Consider the following 18,293-nt stretch of genomic DNA (forward strand, 5'->3'; position numbering starts at 1 on the left):
TGTTTAGCTTAGCGTCTGTCTCGCCTCTTCCTCCTCCTCCTCTTTCTCTACTCTCCTCATCACCTCCACGTGTCAGCTGTCGGTTGAGCAATGGGAGGTGCACGGATAGGAGGAGGTCTGGAGGACCTAGCTTAGTGTGGTGGGGATGTCAAGGCCTTGGCAGGACGTTGCCCATAATTGTTTTGACTAGAGGATGAAACCCTGTCTTGTTCTATCGCTACCCCTTGCATTCCTCCTCGCCTCTCTTCCCTCTCTCCATCGCTGTCTGCGGACAGCTGGGCCATGTCCGGAATCATCCGTCTCCTCTCTACCCTCCTCCCCCCCCCCCCCCCCCTCTCCCGCCTCCCCCTCCCGCTGTTCTTGTCAACAATAAGAAACCCAAGCTGGAATATTACTTAATTTATGTATGATTACCATGTGGGAAGAATAAATGTTTCTCCCCATAGAGACTGTTGCTGCATGCCAAAAACCTGTTGCCGCGGCAGCCACTAGAGATTAGCTGTTCCTCTCTCAGCCTCTGACTCCCTCTAGTAGGCACAATCTGACATTACCACCACCAACACTCCTTGAGACCTACTATATACAACTAAGTCAAACCTCTATTTTCTGTGCACAACCTATGCACTTCATGTGGATCTGAAATGATGTTGTTCACTAATACTGCTTCATACTCTCTCACCCTCTCCTCTCTGAGGTTATGGAAACCTTGGTGCTGGTGTTGTTGGGGTTGGTGGTCTTGGTGGTCTTGGTGGTGGAGGATATGGAGCTGGTCCTGGAGCAGGCAGTCTAGGAGCAGGAGCCCTTGGAGGAGGATATGCTAAGCCTGGAGGTACAGTAGCAGTGTCACTTCAGGTTCAGGTTCTTGGACCACCAATAGTACTGACCCTGTGTCTTAGTGCTGTTCAAGCTAATACTATGCTAAAAGACCACTTAGGCTACCGATCATTCCTGGCCACATTAGAGCGCTTCACAATATGACACAATGAGACACTGAGAATGTTAAAGGGTTGGATTAATAACCACACATGGCTTCTCTCCCCTCTCCTCAGCTGGTTATGGAGGAGGCTCGCCGTATGGAGGCTCGCCGTATGGAGGAGGTGGTGCTGGGGGCTACTTCACTGGAGGTGGAGGCTATGGGGCAGGAGGTGGACTACAACCAGGTACTGTACAGACAGAAGACATTTTCAAAGCCATGCATCTCAATCAATCAATCAAATCTATTTATAAAGCCCTTTTTACATCAGCCGATGTCACAAAGTGGTATACACCAACCCAGCCTAAAACTCCAAGCACCAAGCAATGCAGATGTAGAAGAACAAGTGGCTAGAAAAAATTCCCTAGAAAGGCAGGAACCTAGGAAGAAATCTGGAGAGGAACCAGGCTCTGAAGGGTGACCAGTCCTCTTCTGGCTCTGCCGGGTGGAGATTATAACAGTACATGGCCAAGTTGTTCAAACGTTCATAGATGACCAGCAGGGTCAAATAATAATAATCACAGTGGTTGTAGAGGGTGCAACAGGTCAGCACCTCAGGAGTAAATGTCAGTTGACATTTCATAGCAGAGCATTCAGAGTTAGAGACAGCAGGTGCGGTAGAGAGAGAGAATCGAAAACAGCAGGTCCGGGACAACGTAGCACGTCCGGGGAACAGGTCAGCGTTCCATAGTCACAGGCAGAACAGTTGAAACTGGAGCAGCAGCATGACCAGGTGGACTGGGGACAGCAAGAAGTCATCAGGCCTGTCACGCCCTGACCAAAGAGAGCCTTTTTATTCTCTATGTTGGTTAGGTCGGGGTGTGACTAGGGTGGGTAATCTAGGTTGTTTTTTTCTATGTTGGCCTGGTATGGTTCCCAATCAGAGGCAGCTGTTTATTATTGTCTCTGATTGGGGATCATATTTAGGCAGCCATTTCCCCACTGTGTTTTGTGGGATCTTGTTTTTGTGTTGTTGCCTGTGAGCACTCCAGAGCTTCACGTATCGTTTTTTGTTTTGTGCTTTTCACGAATAAAAATATGTGAAACCCATATCACGCTGCGCCTTGGTCCGAATGTTATTTCAACGATCGTAACAAGGCCAAGTAGTCCTGAGGCATTGTCCTCCGGGAGGGATGGACCAGCATTGGTCTACATGATAGTATTGAAATGTACGTTTTAGTCATTTAGAAGACGCTCTTATCCAGAGCGACTTACAATTAGTGCTTTCATCTTTAGATAGCTAGGTGAGATGTTTTGTATAAAATATATTTTATATTTTATTGCCATTCAATAATGTTGCTATGGATTTATCTGTGTTGTGTAAAGATATAAAACAACCAAACACACATAAATCACAACAAACTATAAACCAACCTACATTTTGTTTCTGTGTTTCTCTACAGGCTATGGCGGTGGTGGATTACAGCCAGGTCTAGGTGAGTGGCATGGGCACCATGTTAGCACCCAGGGTCCCATGACTAGTTGAAATCGTACAGTCGCAGCAGCCATTGTAGAACTAGTGATCTACTTTTTTTAAAGCATTCTCCGACTGTACAGCTTTCAATAACTTATATAGGTTTGTGTGCTCACATGCTGTGAGAAAAAATGTCACATCAATTGCATCCAAACTTTTGACATGATTTATAGATTGGTGTAGATTGTTATTATTAAACAATATTGCCTGAACTACGTTGTTTTACACGGAACCCAAACCGGCTGCACGCGCGTGCCATCGTGCATTCATTTATTTTGTCCCCCTACACCAAACGTGATCACAACACGCATGCTAAAATATCAAAACAAACTCTGAACCAAATATAGTAATTTGGGGACAGGTCGAAAAGCATTAAACATTTATAGCAATTTAGCTAGTTAGCTTGCACTTGCTAGCTAATTTGTCCTATTTAGCTAGCTTGCTGTTGCTAGCTAATTTGTCCTGGGATATAAACATTGAGTTGTTACTTTACCTGAAATGCACAAGGTCCTCTACTCCGACAATTAATCCACACATAAAACGGTCAACCAAATCATTTTTAGTCATCTCTCCTCCTTCCAGGCTTTTTCATCTTTGAACTTATATGGTGATTGGCATCTAAACTTTCATAGTATTACTACACCGACTGGCAACACAGTTCGTCTTTCAATCACCCACGTGGGTATAACCAATGAGGAGATGGCACATGGGTACCTGCTTCTATAAACCAATGAGGAGATGGGAGAGGCAGGACTTGCAGCGCAATCTGCGTCAGAAATAGAAAGGAGTTCTATTTTAGCCCTTGGAAACGCAGACGCTCGTTGACACGCGCGAGCAGTGTGGGTGCAATAATTGAATAACATAGATTTCTAAATTTATTTTGCAACGCTCGCGCACGCGACGCGAGCGGTGTGGTCAGCCTATTAGGGTATGTTCAATGAAGGGTATCATGGCCTAGCATTATGGCAAAGAGCCTGCGTTTAAATATTGGTTGGCAGTCGACAAGGCCCTCAGTCACAGGCCAATACAGCTCTTGTGCAATGCTCCTCAACCCTATCTTGACTCTTTTCATGGCATTCCAACAAAACAATCCCATTCCATCCAAACCCCTTTCAGTGAAAAGAGCAGCATTCCTCTCCATTCTTTCTGTTGCCAGTCTTCCCTTGTTTCTCTGAATCCCTTTGTTCGTTCACCACATACAAAAGGCACTGCGTAATGTCTGTTCCTTGGAGAGAAGGATTGGTGGATTTTAATATAGAAAGAGAAGGTTAAACAAATAAATTAAAACTTTTATCCCGACTGCCAAGCCCTCAAGAGCCAGAGCTGACAGCTAATTTCCTGCATAGGGGATAATCAAAGAGCCAAAGAAATGAAGCATTTGATGAGGCAAGACAAATACCATGCATTATTGTGGGCTGAGTCCCAAATGGCACCCTATTCCCTACATAGAGCATTACTTTTGACCAGAGCCCTATGTGCCCTGGTCAAACGTAGTGCACTTTATACGGAATAGAGTGCCATAGAGCCTCTGCCTCTCAGAACAACTCTGGATAAAAATTTGCATTGTCCACATTCTTTGATCACTGTGATGATGATGATGATGATGACGACAAACTCAGGGGGACCTGGAGGCGCAGGAACAGGAGCTGCAGTGCCCATGGGAAATAAAAGACACACACAAAGCTCAAATCATGCCATCCAGTCCTACCTTTTCTCTTGACAATGTTCAATGTTTTATCATTATCCTCTAGAAGTGTAATGTACACTAGCTACGCTGATTCACAATATTGACGCGGGACTCACTAGTACATGAGTAGTTGTTACTACAGTATGTAATGTCTCTACTATGTGTCTCTTTCAGCACCTGTTATTCCTCAGACTGGCCTACCTGGAGGTGGGCTGGGACCTGGTGCTGGAAAAGGAAAGGCTCCAAAAGGAGGAGTACCAGGTGAGTGAGTGTTTATTTAACTATGCACGTGTACAAAATCTGAATGCCATTGGATGCCGTATAAAATCATTGATTGCATTGGTCTTTGCAGGTGTGGGGGTGCCTGGACTTTACCAAGGTGGCCAGGTGCCAGGACAAGGTGTGCCTATTCTCTTCCTCTGAAAGTCAAACCCACATAAATCACATTATATCAAAGAATGTTTAACCATATCCTCCCTTCATGGATTTAATACAGGTTGATGTAACTCAGGGATTTGCATGCTGTGATATCAATTCACTTGCTAATTCTCTGATCCCCTTTTCATGTCTTCAGGGTTTGGTGGTCGTGGAGTGTTGCCCGGTGTGGCCACTGGGAACGGCCTCAATCCCAAATCATGTAAGTCAATCACGCTTTTAATAAGACATGCAATAACATATTTGATGACATGACATTTGATTGGGATACCTGTAACATGCATGCATCTACAGATCACATTGTTTTCATGTCTTGTCTGTCCGTCTGTCTTTCTGCCTTCCTGTGTTTGCCTGCCTGTCTGTCACCTGTCTGTCTGCCTGATATGATTTGTCCTCTACAGTGCCAGGTGGAGGACAGCAGGGACCAGGAGGCTCGGGTCGTGTTGGTTATGGAGGACCAATGCAGCCAGGAGTATTCCATGGATACCCACTCAAAACACCCAAAACACAAGGTTTGTCATCGGACAATTTAATGACTACTAATGATTTATTTTCTACTATCAATTCACAGCTAAAAGGTTGATAATGAAGCTACATTTTTGTGTCTTTGCATTGCCATCATGGAATCTATAGAAATGGACACATAGCTCGTGTTAATACAAGTGTGTTATCATTTGGCGTGTGCAGGTAAACTGGAGGTGGCAATCCTCCATTAGTTACTTAAGAAGAACTATAACACTTCTGGTGGCCTTTTGGCAGAGATGCACGTATAGTTCTGAGTACTGTCTCAAAAGTCCGAAATTCATAATAAAGTCCTGACAACTGGCCTCTGAACCATCAAAATGCTTAATAACATGGACCTACGCAGCTGAGGACACTCAACTAAGGCATAGGGAAGCCTCCCAAACAAAGGAAGACACCGAGGCAACTAATACCAGTGAGGATAGAAAGAAATAAATTCTCAATCCAATACATTTTTTAGAAATTTAGCAAAAATAGATAAGATCTTGCTACCATGGAAAGGAAAATACCTGTCTATTTGTGGAAAAATCACCCTGATTAACTATTTAGTCATATCACAGTTTACCTATTTGCTTATGGTTTTGCCAACATCTGCTTTTTAAATTATATGAACAAAAAAATTACATTTTATTTGGAATGGCAAGCCAGACAAAATTAAAAGGGCCTACTTATGCAACAAATATGAATTCGGAGGGAATAAATTATTAAATATTAAAGCATTAGACCTCTCACTAAAGGCATCAGTCATACAAAAAGCATACTTAAATCCGAAATGGTTCTCTAGTAAATTTGTAAGAATGTCTCACCCCATGTTCAAGAATGGCCTTTTTCCCTTTATTCAGATTACAACTGCTCACTTTCGGTTATTTGAAAACAAAATAATCTCCAAAATATCATTATTTTAACCTCTCCACAGAGAAAAATACATAGAAAATAAAAATACCAGTAAGGATACATCCAACTCCGCCATATTGAATGTTCTGAATCAACAACAAACTTTGATGCAGACACTGGTCAAACAAGCAGTTAAGGAATACCTGGAGGAACTGCTTTCAGGAGAAATTATATCACTCAGAGATATGGTGGAAGCCTCCAACACATCTATCTTAAAACTCTCAAACGACATTGCCAGCCAATCTGTCACATGCAAGTCTCTGGAGCGGCGCTGTGATGAGATGCAGGTTAGCACCAGGGCTGCTACAGACGACATAGCCACCTGCCGAGATGCAGTGAAGCAACTGCGGGGTAAAATTACGTCGCTTGAAGACAGAGAGAGGAGCAGGCAAGAGACCTCCATCACTTCCCGGAGGAGCTCCTATGTGCCCTCCTGCAGCCGAGAAAACAGAGTCTGTAGGTAGGCCTGCAGCAGCATGGTGGCTGCTGGTGGCCAAGAGAGCAGAGGGACCCCTATGTAGCTTTCAAGTCCGCATCAAAGACTCTGCGGGGGTCCCGCCTTGGCAGAGGCCCAGCCCTCCCTCAAGGCCTCGAAGAACTCAGCAGAAAGGGGGACAGATGGTGAGTCATTACTCTCCACCAGTTGATGTCCAGTGCAGTGGCTACCCAAGTGAGTAGGCTCCTCATAGCCTCTCGAGCCGCTGGGGGCGATGAAGCCCTGCTGGCGGCTTCAGATGGCCTGTCAGCCTGGTAGCCCCGCTCACGGTGGTGAACAGTGCCAGCATTGTCCCCCAGGAACAGCCTATCACTGGCCAACAGGGAACAGCTGTCGTCGCCGTCGAAGCTATCAACCTCCTGAAGCAGGGCATGCGCCCTCCATTCAAGGTGGTCCCAGCGGTCCGATTCATGCCCCCATCCAGGACTGGCAGCAGATGGGCTATGCCTGTGATGGCTCCGGCCACTCTTCCTGGGAGGGGTACTGGGCCCAGTAGAGGGACTAACAGCTTGCTGCCGCACCTCTCCTGAAGGAGTAAGTTCGACCCCAGCCTGAGCCCGAGCCTGGCCGACCCACTCGCGCATGGCCTCCAATTGCAACAGGTGCAGGCGTTCTGAGAACACCAAACAAAACAGGCATCCAGTAGAGCTCTCCACCGCCCTCTCCGCGTGGCTCAAACCCAGGTCGTGCATACACAAGGTATGTGGATCCCCAGGGAGATGCCAGCATCACACCTGTCACAAAGGGAAGCCATAAGCTCAGCCAAGCCAACAAGGCCAAGGAGCAGTGGTCCGACGCCCTGGGGGAGCTATGTTTTGACCCGCTAGGAGGAATTAAACCGGATAATGGATAAATAACCCAGTACCTCTGCAACACAGCAACCAGGTAATGGATTTGATTTGCATGTTTTTGTTTTACGCCAACTGCAATATTACCTAGCCGGTTTAATATCCAAGTAGTAAAACAGCGCCTTATGGCGTGTGTTGCGGCCATGTTGTCTATATATAGGGGCGGACCCCAGCCGTGACACAGGTGTACACGGGAGTGAATCTGTAAATCCTCACCTCGGATGTATCCCTCCGCCGCGGAGTGATACCAAAATATTGGAGTGATCCAATATAGTGAATCATAACGGGGCTACAGTCCAAACACTTATAAGCACACCCTATCTCCTCATCCCTCAAATGAAGTGGACACTTCTGATGACGTATCATGACGTCTGACGAGTATACACTTTCAGGGCAAGGGGCGAGGGTGGAAGGAATGATTTTTACATGGACATCCTTGGCTGGAAATTCGTCACTCGTTCATGCAGCGATGATTGTGTTTCAGCCACTGGTGGCTTGTGGGTGCTTTATATGCCGTACATTCAACTGTGTGCATGTATACTTATATTAAATATATAATTATTAATATATGAATACTGTATGATAGCTAGCAAATTCATTAGCTGCCTAGCTGGAACTTCTGTAGAAGGGAAATGTTTTATTTTTACAATTTCCAAAAGATAATCAAACAAAAACACATTTACTTTTTACATAGTAGCAAAATTACAACTTATTTCCATTCCTTTTTACTTCGACCTATATGTTGACTTCTCCATTGATGTTGTTTTTAAGTTTTGGCAGACTTTTCTTAGCGGATGTACAATTGTCGCGAATTGAATTATGGGGATTTTCAGGCCCGGAGTCAACATATTTGTACAATTGGAAAGCAGACTAAAAACGAGGGCTGAGGGGCGTTGCAAACTTCCTTTGCTTGGCTAATCATTTGGACCATCCTCCAAGATGGCGACGGGTATTCCCCCAAGGGTATAAGGCGAGGGTAGTTGGACGAGGGTGTGTCTTTTCAGTGTTTGGACCGCAACCAGGGACTGGCTTTGGGACGTGCGCCGCTGTTTGGGAGCCTCCTGATGTTAGCGAATTTGAGTTCCTACCAGCCAAAGAGAGCGGTTGAAGCTATAGACTTCCGCTCTTGTGGGTGGTTACTGTATTTGTTTATATTATTGTTCAAACCCAGCTGTCAGAGTTAGTTCACAAATATGTATAATGGGGTGTAATTTTTTCTGTTTATATTGTTTATATTGAAGTAGGAGTTCATTAAATTTCTTGTTTATTTTGTCCTACACTTATCCATACATTCTATATGACAAATCTTTTTAATGAACCGTGAGCTCATCGTGATGTCGTTAAATTCCCGTGGTTTGAATTCCGCTATCAAGCGTACCAAATGCTTAGAATACATCAGTCGCAAAAAGGGTGATATCGCCCTAATACAAGAAACCCACCTCAAACATTCTGATGTCAATAGATTCCAAAACAGATACTACAAAAACTACAAATGTGTTGCTCACTCACAAAACGAAAGGTGTTTTAATATTATTTGATAGAAAACTACACGTTCAAGTTGATGGTTCTAATAATGACGATAAAGGATATTTCGTATTTGTAACTACAGTTATAAATCACACGTAGATGTGTTTTGCCTCAATATATTGCCCCTGATTCCATATTGCCTTAGTTCTATCTCGAAAAGAATATTAGATCTTTCAGAATACCAACTTGTGGGAGGAGATTTTAATCAGGTATGTAATTCTCAGTTAGATAGGTCTCATGTTTCATTGCACGCTCAACTGATCAGGCTTCTGGTGATCTCATCTCATTTGCTGCAGAGCTTGAATTTGATTGTCAAAGATTATACTTTCTTTTCTTCGATACATAATACATTTTCACAGATAGACTACATATTTGTATCTCCCTATATAAACAGGTGTATTCAGACAACCAAGGTGCTCCGCATAGTCATTTCTTTTCATGGAGCTGTCCTGTATAGTATCTTAATTGACAGCTACAAACAGAAAGGTGCCAGAAGATGGCGCTTCAAAGCAACATTGCTGCAGAATATGGCATTTTTGACACAGCTTTCAGCAAAGTTGAAAGAATTTTTATTGTTTAATACAGATACAGCCACATCCCCTCTGTCACTTTGAGAGGTGGCAAAATATTTTTTTGAGGGGAAACTACCTCGTTTGCTTCACATCTTAACTCAACTCGCAGTAAAAAATTAGTAGATCTGGAAAAACAGATTGCTCTGGTTGAAAAGGAGCAGAAACAAAAATGTAGAGCAAAAGTTGAAGATTTGAACAACATTAAAACACGAGTATAACACTTTACAACAGTCTAAAGCAGAATTTATAATTTATCGCACAAGAGTAACATACTATATTCTGAAGGGGAGAAAGCTAGTAGACTTTTGGCTGCAAGGCTTAAGCAAAATGAGGCCTTTTCTTGTATAAATACAATTCAAACGCCATCTGGTAAGATATCACATGACCAGGCAGAAATTTATGATACATTTAGGCAGTTTTATTCCCAATTGTATACATCAGAGGCGGACCCTGATCATAGTAAGATGACACACTTCTTATCATCATTGGACCTTCCCAAACTTGACAGAGAGCAATCTGGATTCCTTGACTCCCCACTTAATCTTGAAGAACTCAGGAATGCATTGACATCTATGAAAAAAGGCAAATCACCAGGACTTGATGGTTTCCCTCCTGAGTTGTTTCTTGAAGTATGAGATATTGTTGGGCCACTAATTCTTGGTTCTATCAATCAGGGCAAATCTCCTAGACTGTAAAAGTTATAGGCCCTTAAGCCTTATTACAACACAGCTCAAGCTGTTTGCAAAGTTACTTGCCATCAGATTAGAACTGCTTGTAGGACATATCATTAGCAATGATAAAACTGGGTTTATAAAGGGTCGTTTAGCCTCAGACAATATTAGACGTGTCATATCATAAATGAGTCCGAAAACAACCCAGTCCCTGCTGCACTTTTTAGTTTGGATGCAGAAAAAGCCTTTGATAGGCTAGAATGGAACTATTTATGGTGTGTTTTGGAGGCCTTTAGCTTTGGTAAAGGATTTATCTCCATGTTAAAAACGTTGTATTCTGCATCCCAAGCAGTTGTGCAGACGGGAAACATTCTATCCAAGACTTTCTGTGTACAACGTACCACAAAACAAGGATGTCCATTATCACCTACACTCTTTGCACTGTCTTTGGAGCCCCTTGCTCCAGCGATTAGATTGGACCCACATATTCACCCATCAATATTAAAGGTACCCAGAATAAAGTGTCACTCTATGCCAATGACATCTTATTGTATTTCTCAGACATTTCAATTTCCCTTCCACAGATTCTGACATTATTTACTATTTTTGGTTCATTCTCTGAATATAAAATAAACTGGAAATCTATACTGGTTCCCCTTAACAACCCTGTGAAATGGCTTACTTTGCCTGCTGCATCTCTAGTGCAGTGGCACGAGGCAGACTTGAGTTATTTGGGCATATGTATACCCACCAAATTTTCCCACGTTTGCAGAAGGAACTATGTCAAAATGGTCCTCCCTTAAAATATCATTACAAGGTAGGATTGCAATAGTAAAAATGAACGTACTCGGTCGACTAAATGTTAGGTGCCTATACCACCTCCACCAAAATACTTTGAGGAACTAAAGTCAATGACCTCAAAGTTTATTTGGAATGATAAAAAGCCACGCATTAGATATGATACTCCTACACGGTTAATGGGAACAGGAGGTTTGTCTTTTCCAGATTTACAAATGATATTACTCATCTTTCCCAAATAAAATCCTTGAGAGTATGGTCTGATGATTCTATTGCAGCATCTTGGAGAGGCATAGAGGAAGCACTTGTTGCACCGCATAGACTTACAGATCTAGTTTTTTCAGGGCATCAAGATAAAAACGGCATACAAAAAATTTTGTTCAATTATTTCCAACTCACTACAAGTATGGTACTATGCTGAGAAACACATAGGCAACACTAAGAAGTTCTGTGATTCTTCTCCTATATGGCATAACTATAAGTTGATGACAAACAATAAGTCTTTTGTGTACCCATTGTGGGCGGATAAGGGTGTGCATACCTTGCAAGATGATAAGGGGCTAATACCTTTCCAGGACATCAAACAAATGTATTCACTTCCAGGCTTTCATGGTTCCTTTACCTACAGTTAAGATTTTCGTTAAAAACGTATGGTGTAGCATGGGATGCCCCGTTAACATCCCACATAATGCTTACATGGATAGACCCTTCATTAACTTCTAAAATAGTCTCTGCCACTTATGATTGCCTGCTGTCTGTTAAATGCGCTACATTGGGTGTCACTCTAGTATAGAACCGCGAAATGCAGGGTTCGGGGCACGACCTGAACTGGGATGCCATTTGGGAAAATGTATTTGTTACCTCTAAAAACCCAGCACACCAGCTTATACATTATAAGATTATACATAGAAGTTATGCAACACCATTTATATGTTTTAAGATGGACCTGATTCCTTCTCCAATATGTGATAGATGCCGAATACTGTTGGAATACTAATGCACATGTTTTGGGAATGTCCTGTGGTGTCCCAGTTCTGGTCACTTTTCAGATTTCCTTACAACAATTATGGGTTTCCCTGTGGTCAAAGATCCACATTTATTTTTGTTGAATGATGACTCTTCAATTGTATTGCAACTGGTTCAGAAAACAATCATATATGCGGGGTTAACAGCGGTAAAAAGGGTTATCCTTAGTGCTTGGATTACCCCTACAATCCTCTCGCCTCTGTAGTATCTGGGATCTACATCTGTTTATATTAGTTACTATGCTGTTACTAAGCAGTGATGTATTACGACAGTGTACGTTACTACACCTAATAGGAAATGCACATGCGCACGAGTGTGCCCGGGAGAACTGTAGAGCACGAGGAGGTTTTGACTAAAGGAAAACTAACTGTACTCCCGTGTCCTGCCTTGTTATTTCTCCACAACACAAATATTACAGTGGCGACGAGGTGGTTAAACTTCTTTAACGGACATTGCTTGAAGGGAAGAATGTTGCGTGAGTAATGAAACTCAAAATAATTACGTAATTCGTCAGTTATTTTTTATTTTCTTTCGCCAGTAAAAAAAGGCTAAGCACTGCTAGCAGGTACAGTGTTCAGGAGCTGCCAAGTAGCAAGACTATTGGAGTCCAGAATAGCGACACTGCCCTCTGGTGGTAAAATAAAAAAAACTGTCATTGAACCCATTGAAATTAGGCGATCTCATTGGAGAAATATTATCAAGAAAGAAAAAAAAGGAAGAAGGAACGTAACACGGTGTGTACATTATTACAAATGAGTGCAGTGAACGGAGTAATTGCAGAAACTTCTGAAGTGAAGAATTAGAGGAAAATTAAGGAATACAAGGAATAAGGAAACTGAACAATTAACTGTGAAAATGGCAACCATTGGTCGAGTACCAGAGTTTGAGGCTACAAAAGAGGATTTTGATTCCTATTTGGAGCGTTTTGAGCGTTGGCTGGCTGCAAATGAAATCAAAGATGAAAAGAAAGCAGATGTATTTCTCAGTGTTTTGGGTCCAACTGAGTATGGATTGCTGAAAGGTCTCATTGAACCAATAAAAGCAGTGGAGTTGAACTATGCAAAACTGACTGAAACTCTTTCAAGGCATTTCAAGCCTAAGCCAATTCTCATTGCAGAACGTTTCAGATTTTACCAACGTCACCAGAGTCAAGGGGAAACCGTGGCTGACTACATCCTTGCTTTGAAAAGGCTGGCAAGTACATGTGAGTTTGCACAATTTCTTGATGATGCTCTTCGAGACAAGTTTGTATGTGGTCTCACAGGTGAAGCATATCACAGAAGGCTTCTGTCAGAGAAGGACCTGACCTTTCGGAAAGCCTGTGATATCGCACTTGGACTCGAGCTTGCCCACAGGGATACTATTGAGCTATCGGGATATGCAGAATGTCAGAAAGGCGTTCACAAGGTCAGTGATGCACGTGGTGAAAAAGGCTCACAAAAGTCACACTTTTCTCAGTTCCGTCCTCAAGGTTACACAAGAACAAAGCAGCCCACATCTCAAAGGTCTAAGCCAAGTTGCTACAGATGTGGGGGAGATAATCATCAGCGCAGTGAATGTCGATTCCAAAATGTAAAGTGCCATAATTGTGGAAAGTTTGGACATTTACAGAAAGTGTGTAAAGCCTCAAAACGCACAGCAAGAGCGCACAAAGTACTGTCCACAGTGTACACAGCTCAACAACAAAAAGATGGAATCTATCTCAACATGGAGTTAGCGGGAAAACCGGTAAAAATGCAGCTGGACACCGGAGCGTCTGTATCTCTGGTTCCAGAGAGACTCTACAAAGAAAAACTGAAAGAGTGCACTCTTCAGCCAGCGTCCATCCGCCTTTCTTCATACACTGGTGACACTATTCCTGTGTTAGGGCAGATCCAGGTACCAGTCCGGTATGAGGGGAAGGAGTGGACGCTACCGCTTGTCATTGTTAAAGGAGAAAAATCAGCCTTGCTAGGCAGAAACTGGCTACAAAAGATCAAGTTGAACTGGGGAGAAATCTTCAGTCTGAGAAAGGACAAACCAGTGAGTCAAGCTACACTCACTAACATTCTGGAGAAGCACAAAGAACTTTTCAAAGATGGCTACGGCGAAATACAAGACTTCACAGCAAAAGTCAGAGTGCAAGAAGGAACCAAGCCTATCTTTCACAAACCACGTCCAGTTCCCTATGCTCTTAAGGAAGCAGTAGAGAAGGAACTGGACCGCCTACAGAAGAATAACATAATCACGAAAGTAGCGAGGAGCGACTGGGCCGCTCCGATTGTTGTAGTCCCAAAGAAAGACAAGACCGTCAGAATGTGTGGTGACTACAAGGTCACAGTAAATCGCTGCATACTACCAGAGGAATATCCACTACCAAACGCTGAAGATCTGTTTGCCACTCTAGCTGGTGGGAAGGTTTTCAGTAAGCTGGACCTGGCATTCGCTTATCAGCAACTGAAGCTGGATCCGGAGTCAGAACAGTATCTGACCATCAATATACACAAGGGGCTATTCAGATTCAATCGCTTGGCCTATTGAATCTCGACAGCTCCAGTGATATTCCAACACACAATGGATCAGATCTTGGACGGTATAGACAACGTTGTGTGCTTCATGGACGACATCCTCGTGTCAGCACCAACCATTGGAGAGCACCTTGTAGTGCTGGACAAAGGGATGTCAAGACTGGAGAAATACGGAGTGAGAATGAAACGCAGCAAGTGTGAGTTTCTCCAGGACTCAGTGGAGTATCTCGGATACAAGATTGATGCACAAGGCCTGCACCCAACCAACAGCAAGGTGGAAGCAATCGTAAACGCACCAGCACCCACAAATATCTCAGAGCTGAGGTCATTTTTGGGGCTCCTGAACTATTACGGAAAGTTTGTGGCAAACTTGTCCACATTGTTGCATCCGCTTCACCAACTGCTGCAGGCCGATACAAAGTGGAATTGGTCCCCACAATGCGAAGAAGCATTCAAGACTTGCAAACAGCGTCTGCTAAAGAGCAAGTGGCTTGCCCACTACAACACAGAGATGAAGCTGAGACTCGCGTGTGATGCATCTCCATACGGAGTAGGAGCCGTCATCTCACATGTTCTATCGTCAGGTGAAGAACACCCTATTGCATTTGCATCACGGACTCTGTCACCAAGTGAGAAAAATTATGCTCAAATTGAGAAGGAAGCCCTGAGCATAATATTCGGAGTGAAGAAGTTTCACAAATGCCTGTACGGAAGGAAGTTCCAACTGCTGACAGATCACAAGCCTCTGTTGGCCATCCTTGGACCAAAATCAGCTATACCAACCCTTGCAGCACTTCGAATGCAACGTTGGGCTCTCATATTGTTAGCCTACGACTACGAGATTGAGTACAGACGATCCAGTGATCACGCAAATGCAGATGCACTATCAAGACTACCATGCAATAGTGACTCCGACAGTGAAGATGATAGAGCAGTCTTCCAGATCTCTCTCATTGACGAACTGCCCATATCTGCTTCAGACATAGCAGAGGAAACAAGGAAAGATCCAGTGCTTTCCAAAGTCTTGGACTTAACATTAGGAGGTTGGCCAAACTTCGTAAATGACGATAAACTTCGTCCATTCATCGACAAGAAAGACCAGTTGTCCACTGATCAAGGATGTGTTCTATGGGGATCAAGGGTGGTGGTACCTCAAAAATTCCAGAGGAGACTGCTATCTCACCTGCATGAGGGACATCCAGGGATCACTCGAATGAAAGCACTCGCTCGCAGTTATCTGTGGTGGCCTGGACTGGATCAGGACATTCAACAGCATGTAGGCCACTGCTCACCTTGTGAAGCTGTTCGCAACAAGCCTGCTGCTGCACCTCTTCATCCATGGTCCTGGGCTGCGACACCTTGGGAACGCATCCATGTGGATTACGCCGAGATTGACAAGCAACATTTCCTTGTTGTCGTCGATGTCCATTCCAAGTGGATGGAAGTGTTCCCTACTCAACTGACCACAGCTGAGAAGACCATCAATCTTCTCAGACACCTGTTCGCATCCTTTGGACTAGTCAAGGAGCTCGTATCGGACAATGGCCCTCCTTTCACGTCAAACGATTTTGAAATGTTTCTCAAGAACAATGGGGTAAGGCACATCCGGTCACCACCTTACCATCCGGCATCAAACGGAGCAGCGGAGAGAGCCGTGCAAACCTTTAAGAAGGCCTGGACTAGACTCGAGGTTCAGTCTGTGCCCACCCACCTAAGGCTTCCCCGGTTCCTGTTTACTTACCGTAACACACCACACAGTAACGGAATGTACACCGGCTGAACTGTTTCTGAGACGCCAACCACGTACCCGCCTGACATTGTTGAAACCAGACTTGTCAAGCACTGTGGCAAAGCACCAGCTACAGCAGAAGAAAGCTCATGACAGACACTCAAAGACTGTCAGAGAATTCAAAGAGGGAGAGAGGGTGATGGTACGTGATTTCAGACACCCCAAGAGCCTGTGGAATTCAGGTGTGATCTTGCAACGCAAAGGACCTTTGACTTCGCCAGGTCAACGTTCATGTGGATCATCTGCTACGGTCCAACGCCCCAGCAGAGACACGCCGAGAGAACAATAACGACCCCCAGGACTATTCTCCTGACTGTGGACGTACGGGAGAGACAGAGCCTGACCTTCCACCCGAACCTGGCCCACCACCGGAAGCCCAGGAGGAGCGGAGATATCCTATTCGACAGCGAAAGGCACCTCAAAAGCTTGACCTGTGAGTTGAGCTGTTTGAGGTAACAGACAGTAAAACAAACAAACACTTTAATATGTCCTAGATAAAAGGAAAGAAAAAGGACATTACCTGGGTTAGTTCTTAGGACACAAACTCCATCTTCGGGGCAGAATAATCCCCTGGATTTGTGCTGGGCTCTGAAAAGTCTGCTTCAACCCAGTAGTTGAAAAATGTTAAGAATGCATTGTTCAGATATTGCATTAGTAGTTCCCTAACATATTTACCTTGTTCTCTGGGAGTTAAACACTATGGGGGAGGAGTGTAGTATCTGGGATCTACATCTGTTTATATTAGTTACTATGCTGTTACTAAGCAGTGATGTATTACGACAGTGTACGTTACTACACCTAATAGGAAATGCACATGCGCACGAGTGTGCCCGGGAGAACTGTAGAGCACGAGGAGGTTTTGACTAAAGGAAAACTAACTGTACTCCCGTCTCCTGCCTTGTTATTTCTCCACAACACAAATATTACAGCCTCAAACATGGGTATCATATTTTCAAGATATTGTTCGTATAGAGTGATCAGTGGCTGTAATAAACAAAGCTCTGACAAATACAGTTGAGGCATGGGATGTATTATGCAAAAATTAGATCAGATATTAACAACTATTGACCAAGCAATGGTCCTACATGGTAGGGGAGTGGAGGGACGACATTTCATTTTGTGAGAATAATATAGAATATGTTTTATTGTAAACTCTATTTCCTTTCTGTAGATGTCATATTGTGCACTCAAATAATTGACTCCTGCGAGTATGTAAATAGTTGTATTGTATGTTAATGTTGTCATGTTGGCTAGTATTTGTAAAGTGATCCAGCCTTATGTGTTGTACATTGTGAAATAAAAATTAAATATGGATCACAAAAAAACAACAACTTCACTATCTTACTGTCCCTAAACGTCATTGATCCCAGTGTTTAATGGATGTTAAACGTCAGATGTTTGCGGTCTGTAAGTTGACACAATGTTGACCGTTTGTTACAGTTCCTTTCTCTCCAGTGCACAGTGTCTTATCCCCATTACCCCCCATTATGGCCACATGCACAGCCCCATATACGGTTACGGTCACATGAGCAGCCACTGTCACATGAGCAGCCATGGTCACGAGCGGTTCTATGTCTACCCCCCTCCTAGGCCTCAGGTTATGTATGGTGGGTTTATCATTGTGAATTGGCTGCTGAGAATCGAATTGTTCTCTTTTTGAGGCCCAGGTCCTGACTTTGGAACAAGGGTATTTTCTTTCCTCTTCAAAACTGAGTTGTTGCCCTTTTCACCATGTGTTTTTGCAGTCACATCATCACGTTCTAGGAAGACCTCAAAATCAGAACGATGCTTCTACCACCTTCCCCTCTAAGACACTTCGAAAATCTAAAAAGTGCAATAGCTCCGAACCTTAACCCACTAAAACTGTGACTGCTTCTTTCATGTATTGTATGTAAGTTAGCTGTTCACACCCATTCCCTGTAAGGGACCGCCACTTCAATCAATGTCAGTTAATGTTATATGTGTTAAGACAACATGGTCTTAGTTAGCTATTTACCGAATGTGGTCCCTCACAGGAAAGAGTGTCATGCAGCCAAAAGCATACAGTAAGTTAGAGCTTTCCTTTGGCCTCCTC

General features: G+C 43.7%; 1 protein-coding gene across 9 annotated transcripts in view; it reads left to right on the forward strand.

Moving 5' to 3' along the window:
- LOC129822558 (elastin-like) overlaps positions 1-18,293 on the forward strand; it is a 117,926-nt gene that overhangs the window by 55,308 nt on the left and 44,325 nt on the right. For all 9 annotated transcript variants that reach the window (XM_055880871.1, XM_055880876.1, XM_055880877.1 and 6 more), the window contains exons 6-12: positions 695-829; positions 1,050-1,160; positions 2,377-2,409; positions 4,309-4,395; positions 4,487-4,534; positions 4,709-4,771; positions 4,971-5,081. In XM_055880871.1, coding sequence (XP_055736846.1) covers positions 695-829; positions 1,050-1,160; positions 2,377-2,409; positions 4,309-4,395; positions 4,487-4,534; positions 4,709-4,771; positions 4,971-5,081 — 588 coding nt within the window. The remainder of the gene's footprint in view (positions 1-694; positions 830-1,049; positions 1,161-2,376; positions 2,410-4,308; positions 4,396-4,486; positions 4,535-4,708; positions 4,772-4,970; positions 5,082-18,293) is intronic.

The sequence above is a fragment of the Salvelinus fontinalis genome, chromosome 24 (genome assembly GCF_029448725.1).
Source record: "Salvelinus fontinalis isolate EN_2023a chromosome 24, ASM2944872v1, whole genome shotgun sequence".
Classification (NCBI taxonomy): domain Eukaryota; kingdom Metazoa; phylum Chordata; class Actinopteri; order Salmoniformes; family Salmonidae; genus Salvelinus; species Salvelinus fontinalis.